The 26,462-nt window shown below is 43.8% G+C and overlaps 1 protein-coding gene across 1 annotated transcript in view; it reads left to right on the top strand.

The window, feature by feature from the left end:
* BTAF1 (B-TFIID TATA-box binding protein associated factor 1) overlaps positions 1-26,462 on the top strand; it is a 3,603,226-nt gene that overhangs the window by 161,812 nt on the left and 3,414,952 nt on the right. Inside the window, exon 4 of the mRNA XM_044055641.1 lies at positions 23,745-23,954. Within this exon, the coding sequence (XP_043911576.1) occupies positions 23,745-23,954 (210 nt within the window). The remainder of the gene's footprint in view (positions 1-23,744; positions 23,955-26,462) is intronic.

Genomic DNA, 26,462 nt, shown 5'->3' with positions numbered 1-26,462 from the left:
AACTAGCGCTTGCAATGGAGGGTGCGTCAGGTCCATCCGGTCAGCCTCCAAAGAAAAACTGAACCCAGACGTCCCTCTCAAGGTCAGTGAAGGCCCAGAGATCCATTCATTGCTTGGTTCTCTTCCCCCAATGGGTACTAGTTTGGAAGCTGTTAACAGAGAGAGTTCATTAGCAGATCCGCAGAGGCTTTGCAGATGTCCATTCTGAATGGTAATGGGGGAACCCACGGCTCACTTCCTTGGATTTTCCTCAGTACTTCTCCCAGCTTAGATGTTGTAGATGGTCCGTCTGTGCTGAAACATAGGCCTGCGCTGGCCCATCCATCCCAGTTTAGGATTGATCCTCCCCTTAAAAAGATACCTGTTTCCACCTTTCGGGATCGTTCCCCAGAATGGCAAGCTTTTTCTCCGGGAATTCTTCATGCTTTTCTAGCATGAAGACCATCCCCTGTTGAAACTGCTACTTTTTCTCCTCCTTTGCCTAGGAGTTCTGCTGTGCAACAGGAGGCCTCTGAGGAAGAAGTTTCATCTTCAGATGAGTCTCTGGCTTACTCAGCACAAATTGACTCCCCCCTGTGTTTCACCTTAAGTTAATTCGAATGGTGGGGACTCCCCTGAGGAGAAGTCTTAAGGATGAGAGACTTTTTCTAGTGGGAAAGCACAGAAGTCCAGAAGGCGTACTACAACCTCTTACAGATGGACTCACTTTCCACTGCAGCTATTCCACTTGTGCTACCTGCCTTTCAGGATGCCTTTTTCTATGTCCAAAAAGCCAGATTCACAACCTCCAACCTTAAAAAGGCTGGATAGATTTTACAAGGTCCCTGAGGACAGCAAATTTCTTTTCAAATGTCCCTTTGCAGATCCTGCTGTGATTTCATTGTCTGCAGATAGACCTTCCACATGTTCATGTTTCACTGTTGCAGTTATTACATTTGGGTAATCTGCTGGCAGGTTGCCCCTCAGTCGGCCTGTTTAACAAAGTCTTGGGTCCTGCTTCAGTTGCTGTCCCAACTTCCATGATGTCAGGTCGTCTGGTATAAAACATGCAGCCGATGCCATTACATCAGTCTTTCTTGCTGTGCAGTGCCTGAAGCAGAAGCAGTTCGCAAGTGCCGGTCGACAGACTACTGAAATTTTCGTTTTCGAGTTTCAGAACCGAAGTCTTCAACTAAAAGCTAAGTACTCCGTTGGGAAAACTTTTTCTTGCTCCTTACCGATGTCAGTAAAAGTTAATAATTGCATTACTTGTGGGAAGCAAATACCTCAAAGATTTTAATTTGTACTGTATTCCTTGCCTAAGCCCTGACCAATGACGTACCTTGCTGTCGGTTTTCTGCTTTATTTAATCAGTGCATTATCCATCATCTGTACGTTTTTTGCTTCTAAATATTTCAGTTCTTGGTTTAATTATCCAGAAATGACAATTGTTAGCCATCCGACTTCTGGAATACCGAAAAAACACAAAGAAAAAAGCAGACAGGCAGTTGAGGTCCAAAACTGCAGACAACGCTTCTCCTAAGCCAGTCGCCAGTTCGCCGGTATTCAGTGAGGCGCTTTCGCAGCCCCTGATACCCGCTACTTCTGATTCGCAGACCTCTACTGAGACCCATTCGGAGTCTGGTATGCTGCGAGATGCTTCACCTATGGAACCCGCAGATGTCTCTACCTTGGATGGGTCTGGAGCCGCTGTGCAGGCACCGGCTTCTGAGGGTGTGTTCAGGCCTATAGACTTGCATACTAAACCGACTCCACCTTCAGTACTAAGGCCTAAATCTCGATCTGTGTCTAAAAAACTGACTCCCAGGCCACATGTTCAGGCCCCTATGCCTAAAAAACAAATGATCAAAATGGCTGAAGATTTAATTACTCTAATCAGGGGTAGTCAACTCCCCTCCCTTCTAAGAGGCCTAGGGCTGAGCTTGACTGAATCTTCTGAACAGGATTCTGTTTCTTCTGACTCTTCTAATGACCTGGATTTGTCCATACCTACTTATGAGGATTCTGATGCAGAGGATTCCATTCCCTCTGCCCCCCCCCCCCCCCCCGAGGACTTTTCTTTTGGGGAAACTTTACATACCTTAAGGGAGCATTTCCACTGGGTAAGTCAGGATTTTTCTGAATCCAAAAAGAGGCTTAGGGATTTCCTTCTTCCTCCGCATAGGCCTTTGCCTATACCTCCTGTACTAGACATTGTGTTTTGGGAATCCAGTATGGCCCCTGATTCCCTGCCCTCCGGCTCCTAGTAAACCCAGACAGATAATACAGGGTTCCTGAGTCCCACAAATTCCTTTTCAAAAATACTGTTGCGGACCTAGAAACCATTTCCCAGGGGCCCAAGGACATTAAGGCTTCTACTGCTAAAAATCGTACCCCTTCTGATAGAGACTCCAGGGCTGTGGATAGATGGGGTAAAAAGGTTTATACTTCTGCAGCCGTGGCTATCGGGGCTTTAAACTGTCAATTTCATATGCTAAAATATCAATAGCATATCATGGGACTGCTTAAACAGAAAATGATGATTCCTGACTGTGGAAAATAACGATTTACAGGATTTATTGCATTCAGCTGAACAAGTTGGAAAACATAGTTTGCAATGTGGTTTTGCTTCTTTAGAGGCCTCTTGCAGGGCTGCTGTTATTGGGTTTGTGCTGAAAAGGCATGCTTGGCTTAAGGAGCAATGTCTGCCGGATCATGTTAAAGCAAAATTGTTGGATGCTCCTTTGCATCAGGACCGTCTGTTTGTCAATAAGGTTGAAGAAGTTCTAAAAATGATGGAAGATAAAGCTTAGTCTATGCAAACTGTGAAATATTTCTGACAAGTGCAACCTCCAAGATTTAGTAGGCACTGGCCTACTAAGATCTGGTCCTTTCTAGCTCCTTCCAGATCTACTCAAGCCAAACCCAGACACTCCAAAAGCACCAGGTTTCAGTCCCAAGGGACTATAAGAACTAAGCAATGGGGTGATTCCACTTCCAACTTTGAAAATAACAAGACACCACCCTATAGTAAACATTCTCAATGACTTTCCTTTAAAATTACCAAGCACTTACCTCTCAGCTGCCCCTTTGGGGGGGAAAACTGGCTCTTCATGCAACAAACTGGCAACTTATAACCCAGGACAAATGGGTTTTAAATAGTGTCCTCTGGGATACAGATTTCATTTCCCCACGTTGCCAACTCCAATCGGGTTGCCAGGCCTGCCCCCAAATCAGTGGGTAGAGGCTCAAACAAGTACTTTCCCTCCTAAACATGGGGGCTTTTCTGCCAGTACCAGAAGAGGAAAAGGGACAAGGTTTCTATTCCAGACTTTTCCTGGTACCCAGAAAAGACAAATCATGGCGTCCAATTCTGGACATGTCTACTCTAAACACCTTTCTGGACATTCCAAAATTCAAGATGACTCTTCACCAGTTACTTCCTATGCTAGGCAAGGATTCCTGGTTGGCAACTCTAGATTTAAGAGACTTACCTGCATATCCCAATCAGGGAATCTTGCAGAAGATACCTACGCTTCAAAGCAGTTGCATTATCGGTTCTCTGCACTGTCCTTTGGCTTGTCTACTGCACCCAGGGTATTCACGAAGTGCCTGGCTCCAGTAATTGCATTTTGCAGGCAAAGACATATTTACATATTCAGATATATCCATACCTTGACTATTGTCTAATTCAGGCAGAAACCAGGCCATACTTTTAAAACATCTGGCGTTTATAAAAAGGGCTCTAACTTGTCTAGGGTACAGCATGAACGAAAATAAATCTCAACTGGTACGTTCTCAAAAAATTACATTCCTGGGTGCAAGCTTGAATGCAACTGCCTAGATGGCTTTCCTCATGCCAGAAAAGCAAATTCATTTGGTGACTTTCTTCAAACAGGTGGCCACAAAAACCCTTCTATCTGCAAGACAAATACTGCCAGCCTTGGGGTTTATGGCTTCCTGCATTCTTCTAATTCCATATGCAAGACTGCATATGAGGAAACTTCAATGGTACTTAAAAAGTTTATGGAGTCAGCATGGTCACAACCTGGAAACGATTCCTATCATACCTTGCCTATGCCTGGAGTTCCTATGGTGGGCAGAGGCCTGCCACCAAAATAAGGGACTACCATTCACACCACCCACTGCCGCCCAAACCCTAACTACAGACGCATCAGACTATGCATGTGGGGGGCTCATCTGGCAGGGAAGTGCATTCAGGGCAAATGGAGCTCAAATCAAATGCATCTACATATCGATCAAAAAGAAATGCTAGCTGTGCAGAATGCTATAACAGCCTTCAAGGGCTACCTTCATCCAGGACAACTAATGGTAAAGACAGACAACACCACAGTTATGTGGTACATAAGCAGGGGGATACACATTCCTACCCCCTCTGCAGACTAGCCATGGCATTGTGGAACATGGCTTTGAGCTACCAAGTACAACTGCAAGCTCAATTTCTGCCAGGAAAGCTGAATATTCTGGCAGATGAACTAAGCAGAAATCTCATGTACCCACACGAATGGAAACTGGAACCACGGATTTTCAATATGTTGACAATCCAATGGGGGAGCCCAGACATGGATCTTTTTGCCTCACCCCAGAACTACCAGTTGAACAAATTTTGCACAAGAACTCCTCGCAAAAAAGCCTGGAAGGTGGATGCTTTGTCCTTCAGCTGGAAAAACCTATCAGTCTATGCCTTTCCCCCTCTGCCTCTGCTCTCCAAAGTTCTGCTAAAAGTCAAACAGGACAAACCAAAAATGATTTTGATTGCTCTTGACTGGCCTCGCCAACACTGGTACCCACTCCTGTGCAGTGTCACAAATTTCTCCATGGCACCTGCCTCAGACACCTACCTTACTGTCTCAGCAGGAGAACCAAATCCTGCACCCTCAGCTCCCAACATTAGCCAAGCTGCAAGATTCAATCACTTAAATTCCCCCTTAGCATCCTTTAGCAAACCTGTGATGGATGTCATTTTGGAGGTGAGAAGACCTAGTACTAGAAAATCTTATGCTGACAAATGGAAAAGATTCTGTGCCTGGAATCATTTTCAAGGGATGAGCACAGTAGTGCCCATTTTACCTCAGATTTTGCAATACTTAACTGAGATGCTTCACAAGGGCCTTTCTTTTTCCTCCATTAAAATCCATGCCTCAGCCATTTCAGCTCATTACAACACAGAACCTCCCCTCTTCTCTCATCCTCTGCTCAAGCAGTACCTCAGAGGGGCCAAAAACTTTGAGACTACACAGGAGAGCTCCAACCCCTGCCTGTGACCTTAACTTTGTATTAGAGAAACTCACTCTACCACCTTTCGAGCCAGCTGCTACTGCAGACTTAAAATTTCTTTCCTGGAAAACAGCCTTCCTTTTAGCAATCACTTCAGCTCAAAGGATATCTGAAATTACAGGCCCTTATGGCAGTGGAGCCTTTCATCATCTTTCATGCGGACCGGGTGTCACTCTGGGCAAATCCATCCTTCATGCCCAAGGTGGTGTCCAGTGTGGCTCTTAATCAGTCCATTCATTTGCCAACTTTCTTTCCCATGCCACAGAACAAAAGGGAGCGGATTCTACATTCATTGGATATACACAGACAACTTAGATTCTACTTGAACAGGACTAAATCTCGAAGAAAATCTGAACTGCTGGGGCAGAGAGAGGCTATTTCAAAACAAACCATTTCTAAGTGGATAAGCCATTGCATTCATTTTTGCTATAAGCACCATGGGAAACCTATCCCCCAAGGGATCAGATCTCATTCCACTAAGCCTGCATCTACTTCTGCAGCCTTTCTCAGAGGTGTTCCTACCATGGACATTCTAGAAGCTGCTACCTGGAGTTCAGTTCATACTTTCACCAAGCATTATCACTTAACAATTTTCTCTAAATCCAGAGCTGGCTTTGCCACTGCTGTTTTGCAGAGCTAAATAGCTGGTCCTAATGCTGTATAAATCCATCCTCCCAACCATAGTTTTGGGAATCTACCCAAATGTAATGACTGCAACAGTGAAACACGGAGAACATAGTACAGTTGTGTACACTTACCATAAATGTAGATTTTAGTGTATTCACTGTTGCAGTCCTGGTTACCCTCCCTCCAGCCCCCTGTTTTTCTCTTACTGTACCTCTACTTTCTTTTACTATGCTTAAAAGCCTTTTTGGTGCATTTGCTTTTGGTTGGAGGTATATTTTTGTGTTTTTTAATTATATATTTTGCTCCCCATTTAGGGGGCACCTGACATCTGGGGCAAGAAAAACTGATGTAATGGCGTAGGCTGCATGTTTTATACCCCTGATGTCATGGAAGAAGGGACAGCAACTGACGCAGGACCCAAGACTTTGTTAATCAGGCCGACTGAGAGCAACCTACCAGCAGATTACCCAAATGTAATGACTGCAGTGAATACACTCTATCTGCATTTATGGTAAGTGTACACAATTGTACTATTCTTTATCTCCACTACACTTGTCTTCAGATAAAGACTAACACGATGATGGAAAGGATAGGTAAAGTCTACACATCCTTTACTTTGGCCTTCATGGCCATTAATTATCAGATGTTCTGGCTCTGATTTCTCAGGCTTCCCAGCTAGTGACAGATCTCCCCAATTCTCCAGCCAAAGCACAGCTTTACAGTATCTTGGCAGCCTCTTCCTAAGTAACTAGACACTCCATAAAAGTGCAGTTATGATGCAGCTGAGGTATCTGTTAGATCAGCTGCATCTGGATCTGCCCTTAGGATATATTCCTGGCTAAGATTGCAGCTTTTTCCTGAAGACATCAAGGCAAACTTATATGCACTGACAATTCTTCTCTTTTTGGTGCTAATGCTGCTGCCCTTTTCAAGTCCCTTCAAGAAAAAGGGAGAGTTACAGTTATTGAAGCACATTTTTGTTTCCCCATTTCCAAAGTATCGTAGGAAGTATCCTTCCAAACCTTATTTTGTGAGGTAGAAAACCCATCTCTCTCCTATCCCTCAAGAAAGGGACAAGCAGGCAGAGCGCCAGATCTCAACCAGCCTCTGCTCAAAAGTCCTCCCTTTCCAAATAAGCCAGATAGTGTGACTACCTGGGCAGTCTCTCCAACATTCCTCTTTTCCAGCGCCTCTTTTTTTTATGGACAAGCATTACCACAGACAAATGGGTCCTTTCCATTGTCCAAAATGGATACTACATAGTTTGGAAATCATTCCTCCTTTCATGAGCATCCCCCAGCCCCCTCAAGACCAGCTCTCTCTTCTTTCAGCTGCTTTAAGACTTTATCTTGCAGGGGGAGCATTCAGGAAGATCCCCCCTGCAAAGAGGAAAAGGCTTCTATTCCACAATGTTTCTAGTCCTCCAGAAAGATGGTCCATGGAGACCAACTCTAGATCTGTCCCAACTCAGTCTTTTTCTTCAGGTTCCTCCTTTCTGCATGCTCACTCTCCAGACTGTTCCCTGTCTTGCTTCTTCAGACTTTTATGGTTTCTTTAGACATCAAGGATGCACATGTTCTTCGTGTTTCACTGTTGTAGTCATCACATTTGGGTTATCTGGTTGCAGTAGCCCTCAGTCGGCCTGATTATCAAAGTCTTGGGTCCTGTCGGTTTCTGTCTCATCTTCCATGATGTCAGGTAGTCAGGGGTATAAAGCATGCAGCCGATGCCATTACATCAGTCTTTCTTGCCATGTGGTGCCCGAAGCAGTTTGCAAGTGCCGGTCAGCCGACTCCTGAAAGTTTTTCGATTTTCAGAACTGAAGTCTTCAACCAAAGCTCAGTACCCTGCTGGGGAAACTTTTTCTTGCTCTAAACCGATGTCAGTAAAAGTCAATAATTGTATTTCTTGTGGAAAGCAAATACCTCAAAGATTTTCATTCATACTTTATTCTTTGCTTAGGCCCTGACCACGGCGTACCTTGTTGTCGGTTTTGTGCCTTATTTAAACAACAAACTATTCGTCGTCTGTATATTTATGCTTCTAAATATTTTGGTACTCTGTTCAATTATCCAGATATGGCTTTGGTAAGCCAACCGACCACCGACATTCCGGAAAAATGCAGAGATAAAGATAGAGACAGGCCGCCTAGGTCCAAAGCTGCCGATGACACTTCTAAGCTAGTAGCCAGTTAGCCGATACTCAGTGAGGTGCTTTCACAGCCCCTGATGCCCACTACTTGAGATTCGCAGGCCTCTACTGAGACCCATTCGGAGTCCGGTATGCTGCGAGATGCTTCAACTGTGGAACCTGCATTTGTCTCTACCTTGGAGGGGTCCGGAGCCGCTGTGCAGGCACCGGCTTCTGAGGGTGTATTCAGGCCTACTGACTTGCATATTAAACAGGCGCCATCTTCTTCAAGGCCTAAAACTCGATCCATGCCTAGAAAACTGATGCCCAGACCGCATGGTCAGGCTCATATGCCTAAAAAACAAATGGTAATGGCTGTAAACCTTATTACTTTAATCAGGGGAAGCCAACTTCCCCCTCTAAGAAACCTAGGACTGAATTTGCTTATGATACTTCTGATCAGGATTCTGAAATTTGTTTCCTCTGATGACCAGGATTTACTCTTATCTGCCTTTGAGGATTCTGATGCAGAGGACTCTATTCCCTCTGCTTCCCCTCCAAAGGATTTCTCTTTTGGTGAAACCTTGCGTACTCTTAGGGAGCATTTTCACTAGGAAAGCCAGGATTACTCTGATTCTAAAAAGAGGCTTAGCGATTCCTTACTCCTGCCCCAACACAGGCTTTTAGCTATCCTACCTGTACTGGGCATTGTTAATGATGCCTTTTTGGAATCTAGCTTGGCCCCTGACTCCTTAACTCCTGCTACCAGAAACCTGACAGATTACAGGGTTCCTGACTCTCAAGTTCCTTTTTAAAAATCCTACTGCGGATCCTGAGACCTTTTCACAGGGACCCAAGGGCATTAAGGCTACTACTGCCAAAAATCCTACCCCCTCTGATAGAGATTCCAGGGCACTGGATATATGGGGTAAGAAGGTATACACTTCTGCAACCTTGGCCATTAGGGCCTTAAACTGCCAGTTTCATATGTTAAAGTATCAACAGCATATTATTGGATTACTTAAACAGAAAATGATGATTCCTGACTGTGCTGAAAATAAGGATTTACAGGATTTAATGCATTCTGCTGAACAAGTTGGAAAACATACTTTGCAATGTGGTTTTGATTCACTAGAGGCATCTTGCAGGGCTGCTGTCACTGGGTCTGTACTTAGAAGGCATGCTTGGCTTGAGGAGCAGTCTTTGCCAGATCATGTTAAAGCTAAATTGCTGAATGCTCACTTAAATCAGGACAGTCTGTTTGGGAACAAAGCAGAAGTACTTAAAAAGATGGAGGAAAAAGCTAAATCTATGCAAACTGTTAAATATTTCCTACAAGTACAACCTCCAAGATTTAGTAGGCATTGGCCCTCTAAGAATTGGTCCTTTTCCAGGCCTTCTCAGTCCAAACCCAGAAACAGCAGAACACCCAGGTTTCAGTCCCAAGGTACATACAGGACTAAGCAGTGGGGGGGCTCCCACTTCCAAATGAGGGAGTAGTGAGACCCCCCCCCCCATGGCAAACTGTCTCAATGGCTTAACTTTAAAACGTCCAAGCCTTTCTCAACTGACTGCTCCTTTAGGGGGAAAGATTGCTCTGCAGGCAAAAATCTGGGAACTCATTACCCAGGACAAATGGGTTTTAAATATCGTTTCCGAAGGATACAGATTCCACTTTCACACGTTACCAACCCCAAACGGTTGGCCAAATCTACCCCCAAATCAGTGGGCAGAGGCTCAAAAGCAACTACTCTCAAGTATAAGGGCTATTCAACCTGTCCCAGAAGAGGAAAGGGGACAAGGTTTCTACTCAAGACTTTTCCTGGTACCCAGAAAAGACAACACATGGCATCCTATCCTGGACCTTTCTATCCTAAACACCTTTTTGGTGATCCCAAAATTCAAGATGCTAACTCTTCACCAGTTGCTTCCTATGCTAGGCAAGGATGCCTGGTTGGCAACACTAGATTTAAAGGAAGCCTACCTGCACATCCCAATCAGGGAATCTTGCAGAAGATACCTACGCTTCAAAGAAGGCTACATCCACCATCAGTTCTCTGCTCTGCCCTTTGGCTTATCTACTACGTCCAGGGTATTCACAAAGTGCCTAGCTCCAGTCATTGCATTTTGCAGGCAAAAATATTTAAATATACCCATACCTGGACAATTGTCTAATTCAGGCAGAAAGCCAGGACAACTTGTTAACTTGCTAACTTGTCTGGAGTACACCATAAACGAAAAGAAATCACATCTTGTACCCTGTCAACAAATTATATTCCTGTGAACAAGCTTGAACACAACTTCCCAGATAGCTTTCCTCACGCCAGAGAAACAAATTCATTTGACAGCTTACTTCAAACTAATGGCCACAAAAACCTTGCTATCTGCAAGACAAATACTGCAAGCCTTGGGGTTCATGGCCTCCTGCATTCTCCTAATTCCATATGCAAGACTTCATATGAGGAAACTATAATGGTATCTTAAAAGCCTATGGTGTCAACATTCTCGGGATCTAGAAGCAACGATTCCTATCATACCTTGCCTACAGTTAGTTCTTTTGGGCATAGGCCTGCCACCAAAACAAGGGACTACCTTTCACTCTACCCCCTGCCACCCAAACCCTAACAGACGCATCAGACTATGCATGGGGGGCTCACCTGGCAGGCAAGTGCATTCAGGGCAAACTGACCCCAAGTCAAATGCACCTGCATATCAATCAAAAATAAATGTTAGCTGTACAGAATGCTCTGACAGCCTTCAAGAACCACATTCTTCCAGGACAATTAATGGTAAAGACAGACAACACCACTGTTATGTGATGCATAAACACGCAGGGGGGAACCCACTCATACCCCCTCTGCAGACTAGCCATGGGTCTGTGGAATACAACCTTGAGCTACCAAGTGCACCTACAGGCTCAGTTCCTGCCAGGAAAGCTAAATACACTGGCAGACGAACTAAGCAGAAATCTCATGGACCCACACAAGTGGAAACTGGAACCAAAGACTTTCAACATGTTGATACACAAATGGGGGAGCTCCGATATAGACCTGTTTGCCTACCCCCATAACTACCAGTTGGACAAATTCTGCACAAGGACTCCCCACAAACAAGCTTGGAAAGTAGATCCTGTCCTTCACCTGGAAAAATCTATCCATTTATGCCTTTCCTCCTTTGCCTCTTCTCTCCAAGGTACTACTAAAGATCAAGCAGGACAAACCAAGGTCTGATTGCTCCAGACTGGCATAGCCAACACTGGTGTATCCCCTTTTGCGCAGTGTCACTGCTGGCACCATGGCACCTGCCTCTGACCCTTACCCTGCTGTGTCCCAGCAGGAGGACCAGATTCTGCATACTCAGCTTCAAACCCTGAACCTGGCAGCCTGGCTAATTACCTGATCTCTCTGCTACCATCCCTAACTAAACAAGTGTTGGATGTCATTCTGCAGGCAAGGAGGCTTAGTACTAGAAAATCTTATGCTTAAAAATGGAAAAGATTCTGTTCCTGGAACCAAACTCAGGGGATGGGCACAGCAGCACCCAGTTTACCTCAGATTCTTCAATACTTAACTGAGATGCTTCACAAGGGCCTTTCCTTTTCCGCCATCAAAATTCACGCCTCAGCCATTTTAGTTAATTACAACACAGAACCACCCCTCTTCTCTCATCCACTGCTCAAGCAGTTCCTCAGAGGGGCCAAAAACTTAAAACCACCCAGGAGAGCCCCAACTCCAGCCTGGGACCTTAACTTTGTATTGGAAAAACTTTCTCTACCTCCTTTTGAGCCAGCTGCAAGTGAAGAGTTAAAATTCCTTTCTTAGAAAACAGCTTTCCTTTTAGCCATCACTTCAGCAAGAAGGGTGTCTGAATTGCAGGTCTTTATGGCAGTGGAGCCTTTCATCATCTTTCATGTGGACAGGGTGTCCCTCAGGACGAATCTCACCTTCATGCCCAAGGTAGTATCCAGTGTGGCTCTTAATCAGTCCATTCATTTGCCAACCTTTTCTAATCCACAGAACAAAGGGGAACGTATACTGCACTCCTTAGATGTGCACAGACAACTTAGTTTCTACTTGGACAGGACTAAACCTCTCAGGAAATCTGAACAGCTGCCTGTGGCATTTGCTGCAGGGGCAGAGGGGAAGGCGATTTCAAAGCAAACCATTTCTAAATGGATAGGCCATTGCACTCATTTCTGCTATAAGCACCATGGAAAACCTATCCCACAGGGGGTAAGACCACACTCAACCAGGGCTGCATCTACTTCTACAGCCTTTCTCAGAGGTGTCCCTACCCAGGGACATCCTAGAAGCTGCTACCTGGAGTTCTGTGCATACTTTCACCAAGGATTACCATTTGCCAATTTTCTCTTAATCTAGAGCTGGTTTTGTCACTGCAGTCTTGCAGGTCCTTACAGCTGATCCTAATTATATCTACATTCCTCCTCCCATCCTTGGATTTGGGAATCTTCCCAAATGTGATGACTGCAACAGTGAAACATGAGCATAGTACAGTTGTGTACACTTACCATAAATGTAGATGTTCGAGTGTATTCACTGTTGCAGTCCTGGTTACCCTCCCTCCAGCCCCCTGACTTCTTTTGGCTGCACCTATATTCCTCTTTACTATGCTTAAAAGTTTTTTGGTGTATTTGCTTTTTTGTTGGATTTGTAACCTTGTATGTAATTGCTTCCCATTAGGGGGCACCTGACATCTGGGGCAAGAAAAACTGATGTAATGGCGTCTGCTGCATGCTTTATACCCCCTGACTACCTGACATAAAAGAAGATGAGACAGCAGTCGACGCAGGACCCAAGACTTTGATAATCAGGCCGACTGAGGGCTACTGCAAGCAGATGACCCAAATGTGATGACTGCAACAGTGAATACCCTCTAACATCTACATTTATGGTAAGTTTACACAACTGTACTTTCTTCAAATCCCCATTCACCCTCTGTTCAGAAAGTTCTTATATTTTTCTGTTGCTTCCTCTCATTTTCAGTTTTATGCTTTGCCCTTTGGACTCTCCGCTGCTTCAAGGGTTTTCACAAAATGCTTGGCTCCTGTCATTGCCTTTTGCAGACTTCATGGTGTTCTGAGTTACCCTTACCTGGATGGACCTGCTTATTCAAGCAAACCATCCAGACATTGTGCAACAAAGCCTTCAAACCACCATATCCCTGCTCCAAAACATGAGGTTCACTTTCAGCTACAAGTCCTCCCTCAACCCTTCTCAGGATCAAGTTTTCCTGGGCTTGCATAAGGACAGACCTTATGATGGCTTTTCTCCCTTTGCAAAAAAGTGCTGTCTTTGCTTTGACCTACTTCCAACGGTTTTGTCCTCTAACTTCACTGTCAGCCAAGAGTTTCTCCAAATGCTAGGATTCATGGCATCTGTTATCCCCATGTTACCCTTAACCAAAGTTCACTGGTGGAAATTCCAATGGTATCTGAAAACTCTTTGGTGTCAGCATGCTCATCTTCTTCAGTTTGTTCTTCCTCTTCTTCCTTAACTGAAGAAGGTGTTACACTGGTGGATTCAACATTTCTCTGAATCTGGGTTTTCCTCTACAGGCCTTGAATCCTGTGCAGTAACTGCTTACAGATGCTTCAGAAATGGGGTGGGGAGGAACATTTGGAAACTTACAAGTTCAAGTCCTTTGTCTCCTTCCATAAGGAAATAACATATCAACATCAAAGAGATGAGGTCTTTTATTCTTGCTTTCCAATCCCCTTTCAGCTCAGGTCTCCTGAAACTGTTCTCAGACAACATCTCAGTTCTTCGGTATGTGAACAAACTGGGACATAGTCATACCTGCTCTGCAGGCTGACCCTTCAGGCCTGGAAGATTCTTCTCAAGCAAAGGTCACATTACTAGCTGTTTACATGCCCTTGGCTCAAAAAGGTTCTGGCAGGTGCTCTCAACAGGTCTCTGATACAAGCCCACAAATGGATGCTTCAAGGGATGTGTTTCTGGGCATTCTCCACAGGTGGGGGTACTCAAGTACATCTTTTTGCCTCCCCCTTGAGCAGACAACTTCCAAAATGTTGTGCCAGAGTCCCAGATCCTCTGGTATGGAAGGTGGATGCTCTGTCATTGCCATGGAAGGGGATGTTTCTTTATGCATTTCCTTGCCTTCCCATTCATTCAGAAAGTTCTGCTGAAAATACTGTAGGACAAACCAAAAATCTTCTTGGTTGACCCCCTTTTGGCCAAGTCAGCACTGGTTCCCCCTTTTGCAATTATCTAAGGACAATCACCACAGGTTACCTCATAGTGTGGATCTTCTCACACAATACAAGGGATCTCTTATCCATCCATATTTAACAACTTCAACTGAGCCTGACTCTGTGGGTGATAGGATTCTGATCCTGTTCCAACACATTTTTCTCTGAGGATGTGATTCTAGTCTTGTAGAAGGCCAGGAAACCCAATACTAGGAGATCCTACTTGTCCAAATGGAAGAGGTTCTCCATCTGTTATCTGAAGAAATGGCTAAATCCATTTTCAGTGGACATTCCCCTATTTCATTCTTTTTTTGTGTGAGCTGCTTAAGGCCAGATTGGATTACTCTTCTGTTAAAGCCCACGTATCAGCCGTCTCTGCATGTCTGCCTCTGTCTCCTTCAGCCTCTAGCCTACAGGTTGAGCTCTTTTTTAAAGGCGTCCTTCACATCAGACCTCCCAGGAAACCTGATGTTCTTAGAGTTTCACTGCTGCAGTCATTACATTTGGGTAATCTGCTGGCAGATTGCCCTCAGTCGGCCTGAATAACAAAGTCTTGGGTCCTGCGTCGGTTGCTGTCTCCTCTTCCATGACGTCGGGTATAAAACATGCAGCCGACGCCATTTTATTCAGTCTTTCTTGCCGCGCGGTACCCGAAGCTGAAGCAGTTCACAAGTGCCAGTCGGCCGACTCCTGAAATTTTCACATTTGAGTTTCAGAACCGAAGTCTTCAAACTAAAGCTAAGTACCCTGTTTTGGAAACTTTTTCTTGCTCCTTACCGATGTCAGTAAAAGTTAATAATTGCATTACTTGTGGGAAGCAAATGCCTCATAAGGATTTTCATTTGTACTGTATTCCTTGCCTAGGCCCAGATCACAATGTGCCTTGCTGTCGGTTTTGTGCTAGATTTAACCAACTCACTGTTAAGCGTCTGTATATTTTTGCTTCTAAATATTTTGGTTCAAGATTTAATTATCCTGAAATGTCGTCGGTTAGCAATCAGACTACTGGAGTTCACAAAAAACACAAAGAAAAAGAGACTGTCAAGGTCCAAAACCGACTAAGCTTTTAAGCCAGTCGCCGGTACTCAGGTGCTTTTGCAGCCCCTGATATCCGCTACTTTTGAGTCTCCTGCCTCTACCAAGACCCATTCGGAGTCGGGTATGCCGCGAGATTCTCAGAGGATTGAACCCGTGGATGTCTCTCGCTTGGATGGGTCCGTAGCCGCTGAGCAGGCACCGGCTTCTGAGGGTGTTTTCAGGTCTCAACATTTTTATATTAAACTGATGCCAGCCTCAAAAACAAGGTCAAAAACATCTTTGTCTAAAAAAAGATGCATGAGCCACGTGCTCAGGCCCCTATGCCTAAAAAATAGATTATCAAAATGGCTGAGGATTTAATTACTTTGTTCAGGGGTTCCCAACCCCCCCGTTAAGAAGCCTAGGCAAAGCACTGATTATGATTCTTCAGATCAGGTTTCCATTTCTTCTGATCAGGAGTTTTCTGTTCCACCCTTTGAGGATTCTGATGCAGAGGAATCCATCCCATCTGCGTCTCCTCCTGAGGAGTACTCTTTTGGAGAGACTTTGCATACTTTAAGGGAACATATTCACTGGGAGAGTCAGGACTTCTGTGAATCAAAAAAGAGGCTTAGGGGTTTCCTTCTTCCTCAGCATAGGCCTTTGGCAATACCTCCTGTATTACATTGTTGATGTGTTTTCGGAATCAAGCATGGCTCCTGATTCCCTGCCTCCAGCTTCTAGTAAGCCAGACCAATATTACAGGGTTCCTGACTCCCACAAATTTCTATTCAGAAATCCTGCTACTGATCCTGAGACTATTTCTCAGGGTCCCAAGGGTGTAAAGGCCTCTACAGTGAAAAATCCTACCCCTCTGACAGACTCCAGGGTGCTGGATAGATGGGGGAAAGAAGGTTTATACGTCTGCAACCCTGTCAATCAGGGCCTTAAATTGCCAGTTTCATATGCTTAAATATCAACTGCATGTTATGGGCTTACTGAAACAGAAAATGATGATTTCTGATTGTGTGGAAAATAGAGTTACAGGAATTAATTGCATTCAGCAGAACAGGTTGGAAAGCATACTTTGCAATGTGGTTTTGATTCCTTGGAGGCCTCTTGTAGGGCCGCCGTTACTGGATCTGTGATTAGAAGGCCTGCCTGGCTCAAGGAGCAAAATCTGCCTGATCATGTTAAAGCTAAATTGTTGGATGCTCCTTTACAGCATGATACTCTATTTGGTAATAAGGCAGAAGAGGTTTAAAAGAAAATGGAAGACAAAGCTAAATCTATGCAAACTGTAAAATATTTCTTGCAAAATAACTTTCTTGGGTGGCATAAGCTATGGTACCTTGGTGGCTAGGCTTATGTAGGCCCTTGGGCCGATAGCCTAGTACCTACCTGTGAACCTATGCAAGTGCAGCCACCCAGGTTCAGTAGACACTGGCCTACTAAAAATTGGTCCTTTCCTGTGTCCAACAGAGCCACTCAAGGCAAATCCAGGCGCTCAAAAGGCTCCCGATACCAATCACAGGGTTCTTACAGGTCAAAGCAATGGGGTGCCTCCACCTCCAAATCTGGAGGAAACAAAGCACAACCCTACAGTAAGCAGTTTCAATGACTTTTCTCTACCATCACCAAGCACTTACCTTTTGGCAGCCCCCTTGAGGAAAACTTGCACTTCATGCTCAAACTTGGCAGTTAATTACCCAGGACAAGTGGGTATTAAACATAGTATCCCAGGGGTACAGATTTCATTTCCATATTTTGCCAATTCCAAACGGATGGCCGGTTCTGCCACAAAACCAGTGGGCAGAGGCCCAGAAACAAGTTATGTCCCTCATGGATATGGGGGCTATTTAACTGGTACCAGAAAAGGAAAAAAGGACAAGGTTTTTATTCAAGGCTTTTTCTGGTACCCAGAAAAGACAATTCATGGCGTCCAATACTGGACTTATCGATTTTGAACACGTTCCTGGACATTCCAAAATTCAAAATGCTGACTTTGCAACAGCTACTGCCTATGCTAGGCAGGGATGCTTGGTTAGTAACTCTAGACTTGAGGCATACCTGCATATCTCAATAAGGGAATCATGCAGAAGATACCTCTGCTTCAAAGCAGGTTTTTTGCATTATCCATTCTCTGCACTGCCCTTTGGCTTATCTGCTGCACCCAGGGTCTTTACAAAGTGCTTGGCACCAGTAATTGCATTCTGCAGACACAAGAAGCATTTAAAATTATCCTTATCTGGACGACTGTCTCATTCAAGCAGAGGACAAAGACACTCTTCAACATATGGCGTTCGTGAAAAGGCTTCTAGCATGCCTAGAGTACACCATAAACAAAAAGAATCACAACCGGTACCCTCTCAAATTACATTCCTGGGTGCAAGCTTGAATACAAATGCCCAGATGGCTTACCTTATGCCAGACAAAGGCAACTGACAACATACTTCAAACAAATGGCAACAAAAACCCAGTTATCTGCAAGGCAAATTCAGCAGGCTTTGGGGTTCATGGCATCCTGCATTCTACTAATTCCATATGCGAGACTGCATATGAGGAAACTTCAGTGGTACCTAAAAAGTTTATGGAGTCAACATTGTCACAGTGTGGAAACAATGATACTTCTCCTTCCTTGCCTACAACAGGAGTTTCTTTGGTGGGCCGAGACATGTCACCAAAACAAGGGACGGTCATTCACTCTACCCCCTGCCACCCAAACCCTAACTACAGACTCATCAGACTATGCTTGGGGGGCCCACCTTGTGGATAGATGCATTCAGGGTAAATGGAGCCCAAACCAAATGCATCTGCGTATCAACCAGAAAGAGATGCTAGCTGTTCAGAATGCTCTGATAGCCTTCAAGGACTTACTGCGTCCAGGACAACTGATAGACTGACAACACCACAATTATGTGGTACATAAGCAGGGGGGAACACATTCCTACCCCCCTTTGCAGACTAGCCATGGCCTTGTGGAACACAGCCTTGACTTACAAATACATCTTTAAGCTCAGTTCCTGCCAGGAAAACAAAATACTCTGGCAGACTACCTAAGCAGAATTCTTATGGACCCACACGAATGGAAACTAGATCCACAAATCTTCAGCATGTTAACACAGAAATAAGGGTGCCCAGACATAGATATATTTGCCTCTCCCCAAAATTATCAGTTGGACAAATTCTGCACAAGAACTCCTCACAAAAAAGCATGGAAAGTGTATGCTGTATCCTTCAGCTGGAAAAAACGATCAGTCTATGCCTTTCTCCCTCTGCCTCTACTCTCCAAGGTCTTACTAAAAGACAGGAAAAAAAACAAAAATGATTCTAGTTGCTCCGGACCGGCCTTGCCAGCACTGGGTACCCACTTCTAAGGAATATTTATTATTTATTTACATTTGTTAACCGGGAGTGTCTGACTGGACGTAGGTCCATTTTCAGCAGAGGCCCGGGGAGAAAAGCACCACAGTTAAAATAAACAGACTGTAGTTACACTGGATTACATAATGATTAACAATTTAACATAGCAATTACAACATATTTACAGATGAAGAACATAGTACATCAGTAGACAACTAGAATCTTTATTTGTGAAGTACATAAGACATTAACAAATGTTACAATAAGTTCCTGCTGTATAGTAAGTAATAGGCTTATGAGCATCTGAGTTTGCTATAATCAAGGTAGTTAGTGGAGTGGAAAGAAAGGTAGTGGTTGGATGGGGTGGATGATATTACAGTGGGAGTTGTAAGGGCATAGCCAGCATGTTTTTAGGTGCGCTTTTAGTAAAGTTTTGAAGTGGGTGCATGATGGTATGGCGGTAATAGTGGGTGGGAGGGAGTTCCATAATTTGGCTATGGTGCAAGAGAATAGTACTTCACCAGCAGAGTTATTAGCTTTAGTGATCTGCAAGTGATTTTTATTTCTGGATCTTAGTGGTCTGGTGGTGCGATAGGGTTAGAGTAGATTCTGGAGGGATGGGTCATTTAGTGGATGGTTTACTAGTTTGTGGGCGAGTGAGAGTTGATACCATTGAAGGAGGTGAGGGAGATCAAGCCAGCCCAGTTCAGCAAGTGAGAGACTGTGGTGACTAAGGTAGGATGCCCCTGTGGCGAATTTGGCGATTTTTCTTGTAGCAAGTCTCTAGCTTGTTTAGATTGCATTGCCTTAGGTTGGTATATATTGGAGAGGCTTAAAGTAGGGTGGAGATAAGGTGTGAATTTGCTATTGAAATCTTTGCTGCTTTGGTGAGAAGTTGCTTATTTCTGTATAACGCTCCTAGTTTTTTGTGGACTTTTTTTATGGTCATGGATATGTGAATGTCAAATTTTAGTTTGTCTATTTCCACTCCTAACAATTTGGTGTGTCCAGTTGGGTATAAAGTGGTGTCTTTTGCTGTGATGTTAAAGTGAGAGTTGTTTTGAGTATGTTTGGTGGGTTGGAAGACGAGTAGTTTAGTTTGACATGAAGAGTATGTCTCGACTTCCTCCGTGGTACTAGCCTCAAATACCTCACCTACTGTCTCAGCAGAACAGTCAAATTCAGCACACTCCGCTCCAAACTCTGAATCTTGCAGCATGGCTGATCAATTTAATTATTCAAACACCTCTCAGTAAATCTGTGATTGATGGATGTAATTTTGGAAGCCAGAAGGCCTAGTACTAGAAAATCTTATGCTGATAAATGGAAGAGGGTTCTGTGCTTAAAACCAAGCACATGGAACAGACACAGCAAAGCCCAGTATTCCTCAGATTTTACAATATTTGACTGAGATGCTTGACAAGGGCCTATCTTTTTCTTCAATAAAAATCCGTGCCTCTGCCATCTCGGCTCATTGCAACACAGAGTCTCCCCTATTTTCTCATCCTCTGCTTAAGTAGTATCTTAGAGGGGCCAAAAATTGAATGCCTCCCAGAAGATCACCAACTCCTGCATGGGACCTCAATTTTGTGCTGGAAAAACTCACCCTGCCTCCTTTTGAACCAGCAGCTACTGCAGATATAAAATTTCTATCTTGGAAAACAGCTTTTCTCTTGGCAGTCACTTCAGCAAGAGGGGTTTCAGAACTGCAGGCTCTCATGGCAGTGGAGCCTTTTATTATATTTTACCCGGACAGGGTGTCCCTCAGGACCAATCCTTTTGTGCCTAAGGTGGTATCCAGTGTGGCTCTTAACCATATCATTCACTTGCCAACATTTTACCCAAATCCGCAGAACAAGGGGGAGCGGATTCTGCATTCATTGGACGTACACAGACAACTAAGATTCTACTTAAACAGGACTAAATCTCTAAGAAAGTCTGAGCAACTACTGGTAGCGTTTGCTGCAGGGTCAGAGGGGAAGGCTATATCAAAGCAGACTATTTCTAAGTGGATAAGCCACTGCATTTGTTTCTGCTACTTGCACCATGGTAAACCTGTGCCCGAGGGGATCAGATCACATTCCACCAGGTCTGCCTCTACTTCAGCAGTTTTTCTCAGAGGGGTTCCAACCAAAGACATTCTAGAAGCTGCTACTTGGAGCTCTGTTCATACCTTTAGAAAGCATTCCCATTTGCCTCTCTTCTCCAAATCCAGGACAGGCTTTGCCACTGCAGTTCTGCAGGGCCTTATAGCTTCTCCTAATGCTGTTTATTTCCATCCTCCCATCCATAGCTTTGGGATTCTACCCAAATGCGATGACTGCAGAAGTGAAACATGAAGAACATAGTACAGTTGTGTTACACTTACCATAAATGTAGATGTTAGAGTGTATTCACTGTTGCAGTCTGGGTTACCCACCCACCATCCCCCTTGCTATACCTTTTCTTTCCTTTACTATACACTAAAGCCTTTGTGGTGTATTTGCTTTTAGATGAAGGTAAAGTTTATGTTGCTAAAAGTGCAGTTATATATATTTCTGTTTATGTATATATATATATATATATATATATATATATATATATATATATATATATATATATGATCCCCATTTGGGGGGCACCTGACATCTGGGGCAAGAAAAACTGAATAAAATGGCATTTGCTGCATGTTTTATACCCCTGACGACCTGACATCATGGAAGAGGAGATAGCAGCTGACGCAGGACCCAAGACACTGTTATTCAGGCCGACTGAGCGCAACCTGCTAGCAGATTACCCAAATGTAATGACTGCAATAGTGAATACACTCAAACATCTACATTTATGGTAAGTGTACACAACTGTACTTTTCTCCTCACTTGGATTTGAATTTTGTACTGGAAAAACTTACTTAGGCTCCTTTTGAGCCTGCAAGTCTGGGTCCTTGAAGTTTTGCACATGTAGGACTATTTTGCTGGTTTTCATCATCTCTGCTGTGAGTTTCTGAACTCCAAACATTAATGGCTTCCCAACCTTTTCTCATTTTCCACAAGGATAGGGTTTCACTCCATACTAACTCCTCCTTCATGCCTAAAGTGATTAATGATTTGTCCCTTAACCAGTCTATTCATCTACCTACCTTTCCTTCCCCTCAAAATGTTAGTGAAAGGGTACTACATATTTAGATGTACATAGATAAGTCAGATTTTACTTAGACAAGTCCAAGTCCATTAGGAAATCAGAACAACTGTTTCTTCTTTCATTCCAGGGTGCTGGGCAAACTTATTTCTAAACAAGCTATTTGCACTTGAATCTCTAAGACCATTTCCTTCTGCTGTGTGTTCCATGGAAAGATGCAGTCTTCCTCAGTAAAAGCTCATTCCACTGTGTCTGTTGCTTTCTCTGGGGCCTTCTTCAAAGGTATGGACACTAGCTGCATTTTGGAAGCAGCTCCATGGTCTTCTGTCCATACCTTCACCAAACATTACAAGCTATATACCTTCTCCAGGTCCAGAGCAGGCTTTGCCAGGGCAATCTTGCATGGTTTAATGGAGATGTCTTCTGCTCCAGCCTCCCTTTCATGAGCTTTGGTACTCTCCCTCATGTTATGAATACTGCAAAATGGGAATAGGACATAGAATAGCTGTGTAAAATCTTACCATAATCATCTGTGTCTTTCTCTTCCATGTTGCAATGTTTTATCCTACCCTACTTCCCCCTTGGTTCATGCTTTTTATTTTGTGTTCTCTCTCGTCCTTTGGCTGGTGTTCTGACTGAGGCAATCAGTTCTGAGGGTGGTATGTGCAGACATCACTTTTGTAGCCTATGTCTTCTGTTTTCCTGTGTGCAGTGTTGCATGTACCTTGCAGTAGTTGGTCTTTAGTATACTGTCTGGATGTTCGGGTTGCCTAGGTGGGGAATCAGTCATTATGAATACTGCAACATGGAAGAGGAAGGACATTTATGGTAAGATTTTACACTATTTATCACAGTGTAAAGATGTTTCAGTTAGTGTTCGGCTATGAATGAGAGTATGTAAAATTCTGAAAGGGTGAGAGTTAGGTTCATTTAGAGTACTTTGGCTATAAACGGTAACATAAAAAGTAGCCATTAGTTTTTATTTCAGTATTTGAATATTGTTTGTAATGCTGCCTTCCATGTGTTTTTACAAAGTTGCTTTCTGGCCGAGGTGGTCCATTATATTTCTCTATTGTGTTTACAACTGATTTTAGAAGAAAGCTCATACACAGTCAGCAACAATTCGATAGTAAAAACAGCACAATAAAGTGCAAATTACTTGCTGCTAATCCTGTCTCTTAAATTTATTTGTGTAAAGAATATGTAATTTTCTAAAAGCAGCATTAATTTGGGTGATCTTGTAGGTTGCCAGTACGCGTCTGAAATGGTGCTGTCAGATCAGATTATTTTATGCTTTGCATGTTCTTGCATTCTGTGCTATATTCTGTCTGCGCCTGAGAGCCCAAGTAGAAGAAAGCAGATAGAAAATGAATAGGAAAACAGTATGATGTAATGCTGTGGATGTTACTGTGTTAGTACAGCACTGTTTTTTCACAATCATCCAGTTGGTTTTGTCTGAGATGTCCATTTTATCTTGCTTCAGTTATAATTTTGCCTGTTTGTGTACTAGAGCATTTTTACTGTAATTAGTTAAATCCGTAAGCATTTTAATTTTCAGAAGTTTGTGAACTGCACGACTGAGCAGTATATTTTTGTTTGTGGTGCAGCCACAAATTGATTTTGTAGATATACAGGCTTGCATAGCATGTTAAGAAAATATATACACCTCTCCAAATCGTACCTGTTGTGCAATGAAGAAATAATAGATCTTTTTCAGCTGTAATCTCCTAGAAGTAAAAAGTTGATGTGCAAGAAAACTGTCAGATCTGTGTTGTATTAACTTGTATTGTTAAACATTTTTTCATGTTTTTGCTTTTATAAACCATTTTTTTCTGAGAGCTGCTTAGAAAAATGTACTAGAGTACACGGAGTAAGCCTGATTACTCCTTAGTTTTGAATTAGTTTTTAAGTTTATCTACTTGTATGCGCTGACTGAACATTGCTGAAAAGCTTAGCTTTTGATGTTTTGTTTTCTGTCATTTAGGTGAAACAGATTCTAAAGAGCGAATTGCACGTCAGAGGAAACTGTTGCAGAAAAAACTTGGTCTGGACATGGGAGCTGCTATTGGAATGAACACTGATGATCTGTTCAATGATGAAGATTTGGAGTATACGCCATCCTTAATTCCAACAGCTACCAGACAACCTGTAGGTAGATCTGCAGGCTGTTTGAGTGCAAGGAATCATACAGTGGGTTTGCTTCATTTGTGCTTTGCTTTGATGACCTTTTTGTGTTTGCTGATGTTAGTCTCTGATAGTATTCCTTGTCTGTCTTTTCATTTGGCACTTTGGATTTATCCCTCCAGTCTGTTTTTCTATTGGGTCAGTGTCAGGCAGTAGATAAAAAAGGGGTGGGGGAGTGTCTGATGTAGTGCATTGCATTCATCTAAACATGGCATCATTTAGAAACTGTATAACAGAGAGCGTGCAGTTTCTAAAAAAAAAAAAAAAAAAAGGAATTTTAACCATGTCTTCTATTAACATTGCTGTTAACTTGTTAACTCCTTGGAGTTGGACATTACTTGAAACTGTTGGCAAGCAGCTATGAAAAAAGTGGTCCTCTTTCAGTAAACATTGTGAATCATTGATCAGTACCTAAACTTTTCTCAAATAGCTTGGTTCCCTCCCCAGTTCCATTGTGCATCTCTGCTTTCCACTTTCTTGTTCACTCCTATCTCCAACTGTTTGGTTACAGTGAACATCTTGGGCGGTGCGGAAAGTTTTAATACTTCCCCTCTTTCAACCTGCTAATTTTCCAACTCCAGTTTTAGGGACCTGGCCAAAGCTTTTGACAGAATTCTCTATTATGACACAGCAGAAAAGTTAAACTCCTGTCACCCACTGGATGGCCATCTGGCACGCAAATAGGATTCAGGTTATCAAAATAAGGGAAATTACCTCGAGAGAGGTGGTACTCACCAGTGGAGCCACCTGGGTTTTGTCCTTGGAGCTATCCTATTTGGCATTTGCTTTTTTGAAGTTAAAGCCAATACCAAAGGGATGTTCATCGTGCTTACAGCTGCAGTCATAACAGATGGGTTCTCCTGCCGTCAGGCGGGTCCTCGGTCGGCCGAATTCCAAAGTCTAGGTCCGGCGTCGGTTGTCGTCGCTTTCTTTCCTGACGTCAGTGCGACAGGGGTATATAAGACACAGCCAATGCCATTTTCTTCAGTCTTTTTTGCCATGCGGTACCCGAAGCAGAAGCAGTTCGCAAGTGCCGGTCGGCCAGCTCCTGAAATTACGAAAATTTGGAAACCGAAGTCTTCTTTAAAGCTAAGTACCCGTTGAAACTTTTCTTGCCTCAGACCGATGTCAGACAAAGTTAACAATTGTATTTCTTGTGGGAAGCAAATACCGCATAAGGATTTCCATTCCCTCTGTATACCTTGTTTAGGCCCAGACCACGACGTCTCGGGCTGTCGCTTTTGCGCTACTTTCAATAAACGCACTATTAAGCGTCGGGCGGAGTTCACCCAGCACTTTTTTGGTAAAGCTTTTGATTATAAAATGTCGGAGACTCCGACTACCGTTTTGTCCAAAAAACACAAGGACAAAGACTGACACGCGAGGTCCGCAGTCTCCACCGACACCACGCCAAAACCGGCTACACGTGGTCCGGTCCTCAGCGAGGAGCCTACGCAGCCCCTGACTACCGACGACACTTCTCTGGTGGTGTCTTCTGTAACCGAGACCGCAGGTGCCTCGGCCCATACCCAGACTACAGCTACCGAAGCCACTGTGAGTGTTGAGCCTCCTAATGTGGACAGGTCCACTTCCACCCATGGTGTCTTTAGATCCTCATCTTCCTTTTCCATAAAGGCCTTTACTAAGTCCAAATCAGCCATGCATCCCAAGAGGCCTGTTGCACAGGGCCCATCTCCAGGCCCCATGCCTAAAAAGCAGATGCTAAAAATGGCTGAGGATTTAATTACTCTTATCAGGGTTCCCAACCCCTCCGGACAAGAGACCCAGAGTGGAGGAAGATTCTCCCTCTTCTGACCAGGGCTCCATTATTTCAGAACATTCTGATGAAGAGGAACACTCGTACTCCCCTTTTGAAGATTCTGATGCAGAGAAGTCCATTCCTTCTGCATCTCCCCCAGAGGATTTTTCTTTTGGGGAAACCTTGCATACCTTGAGGGAACACTTCCATTGGGAAGGCCAAGACTTTTCTGATTCCAAGAAAAGACTTAGGGAATTTCTTTTGCTACCTCAGCACAGACCTCTGGCGATACCTCCTGTCTTGGACATACTTGATGATGTTTACTCGGAGGCTTGCCTTAATCCGGATTCCCTGCCTCCTGCCCCAGTCAAGCCTGATAGGTACTACAGAGTTCCTAACTCTCACCAATTTCTTTACAAAAGCCATAATGCTGACCCTGAAACCATTTCTCAAGGCCCCAAGGGATTGAAAGCCTCTACTGCTAAGAATCCACTACCTTCGAAGAGAGTCTAGATCCTTAGAAAGGTGGGGAAAAGGTATATACCTCGGCCACCCTAGCCATGAGGGCCTTAAATTGTCAGTTCCATATGCTTAAATATCAGCAGTTTCTGTTATCACAATTAAGGAATAAAATGTCACAACCTGAACAACCAGATTTGAAGGAGTTGCAGGATATGATGCATAGTGCAGAACAAGTGGGTAAACACACCTTACAATGTGGCTATGATGCTCTAGAGGCCTCAAGTAGAGCTGCTGTTA

This window comes from Protopterus annectens, chromosome 14.part0, assembly GCF_019279795.1.
Source record: "Protopterus annectens isolate FY-2018-M chromosome 14.part0, PAN1.0, whole genome shotgun sequence".
Taxonomy (NCBI): domain Eukaryota; kingdom Metazoa; phylum Chordata; order Ceratodontiformes; family Protopteridae; genus Protopterus; species Protopterus annectens.
The sequence above is the reverse complement of the archived record's forward strand: the minus strand, read 5'-3'. Positions and strand labels throughout refer to the sequence as shown.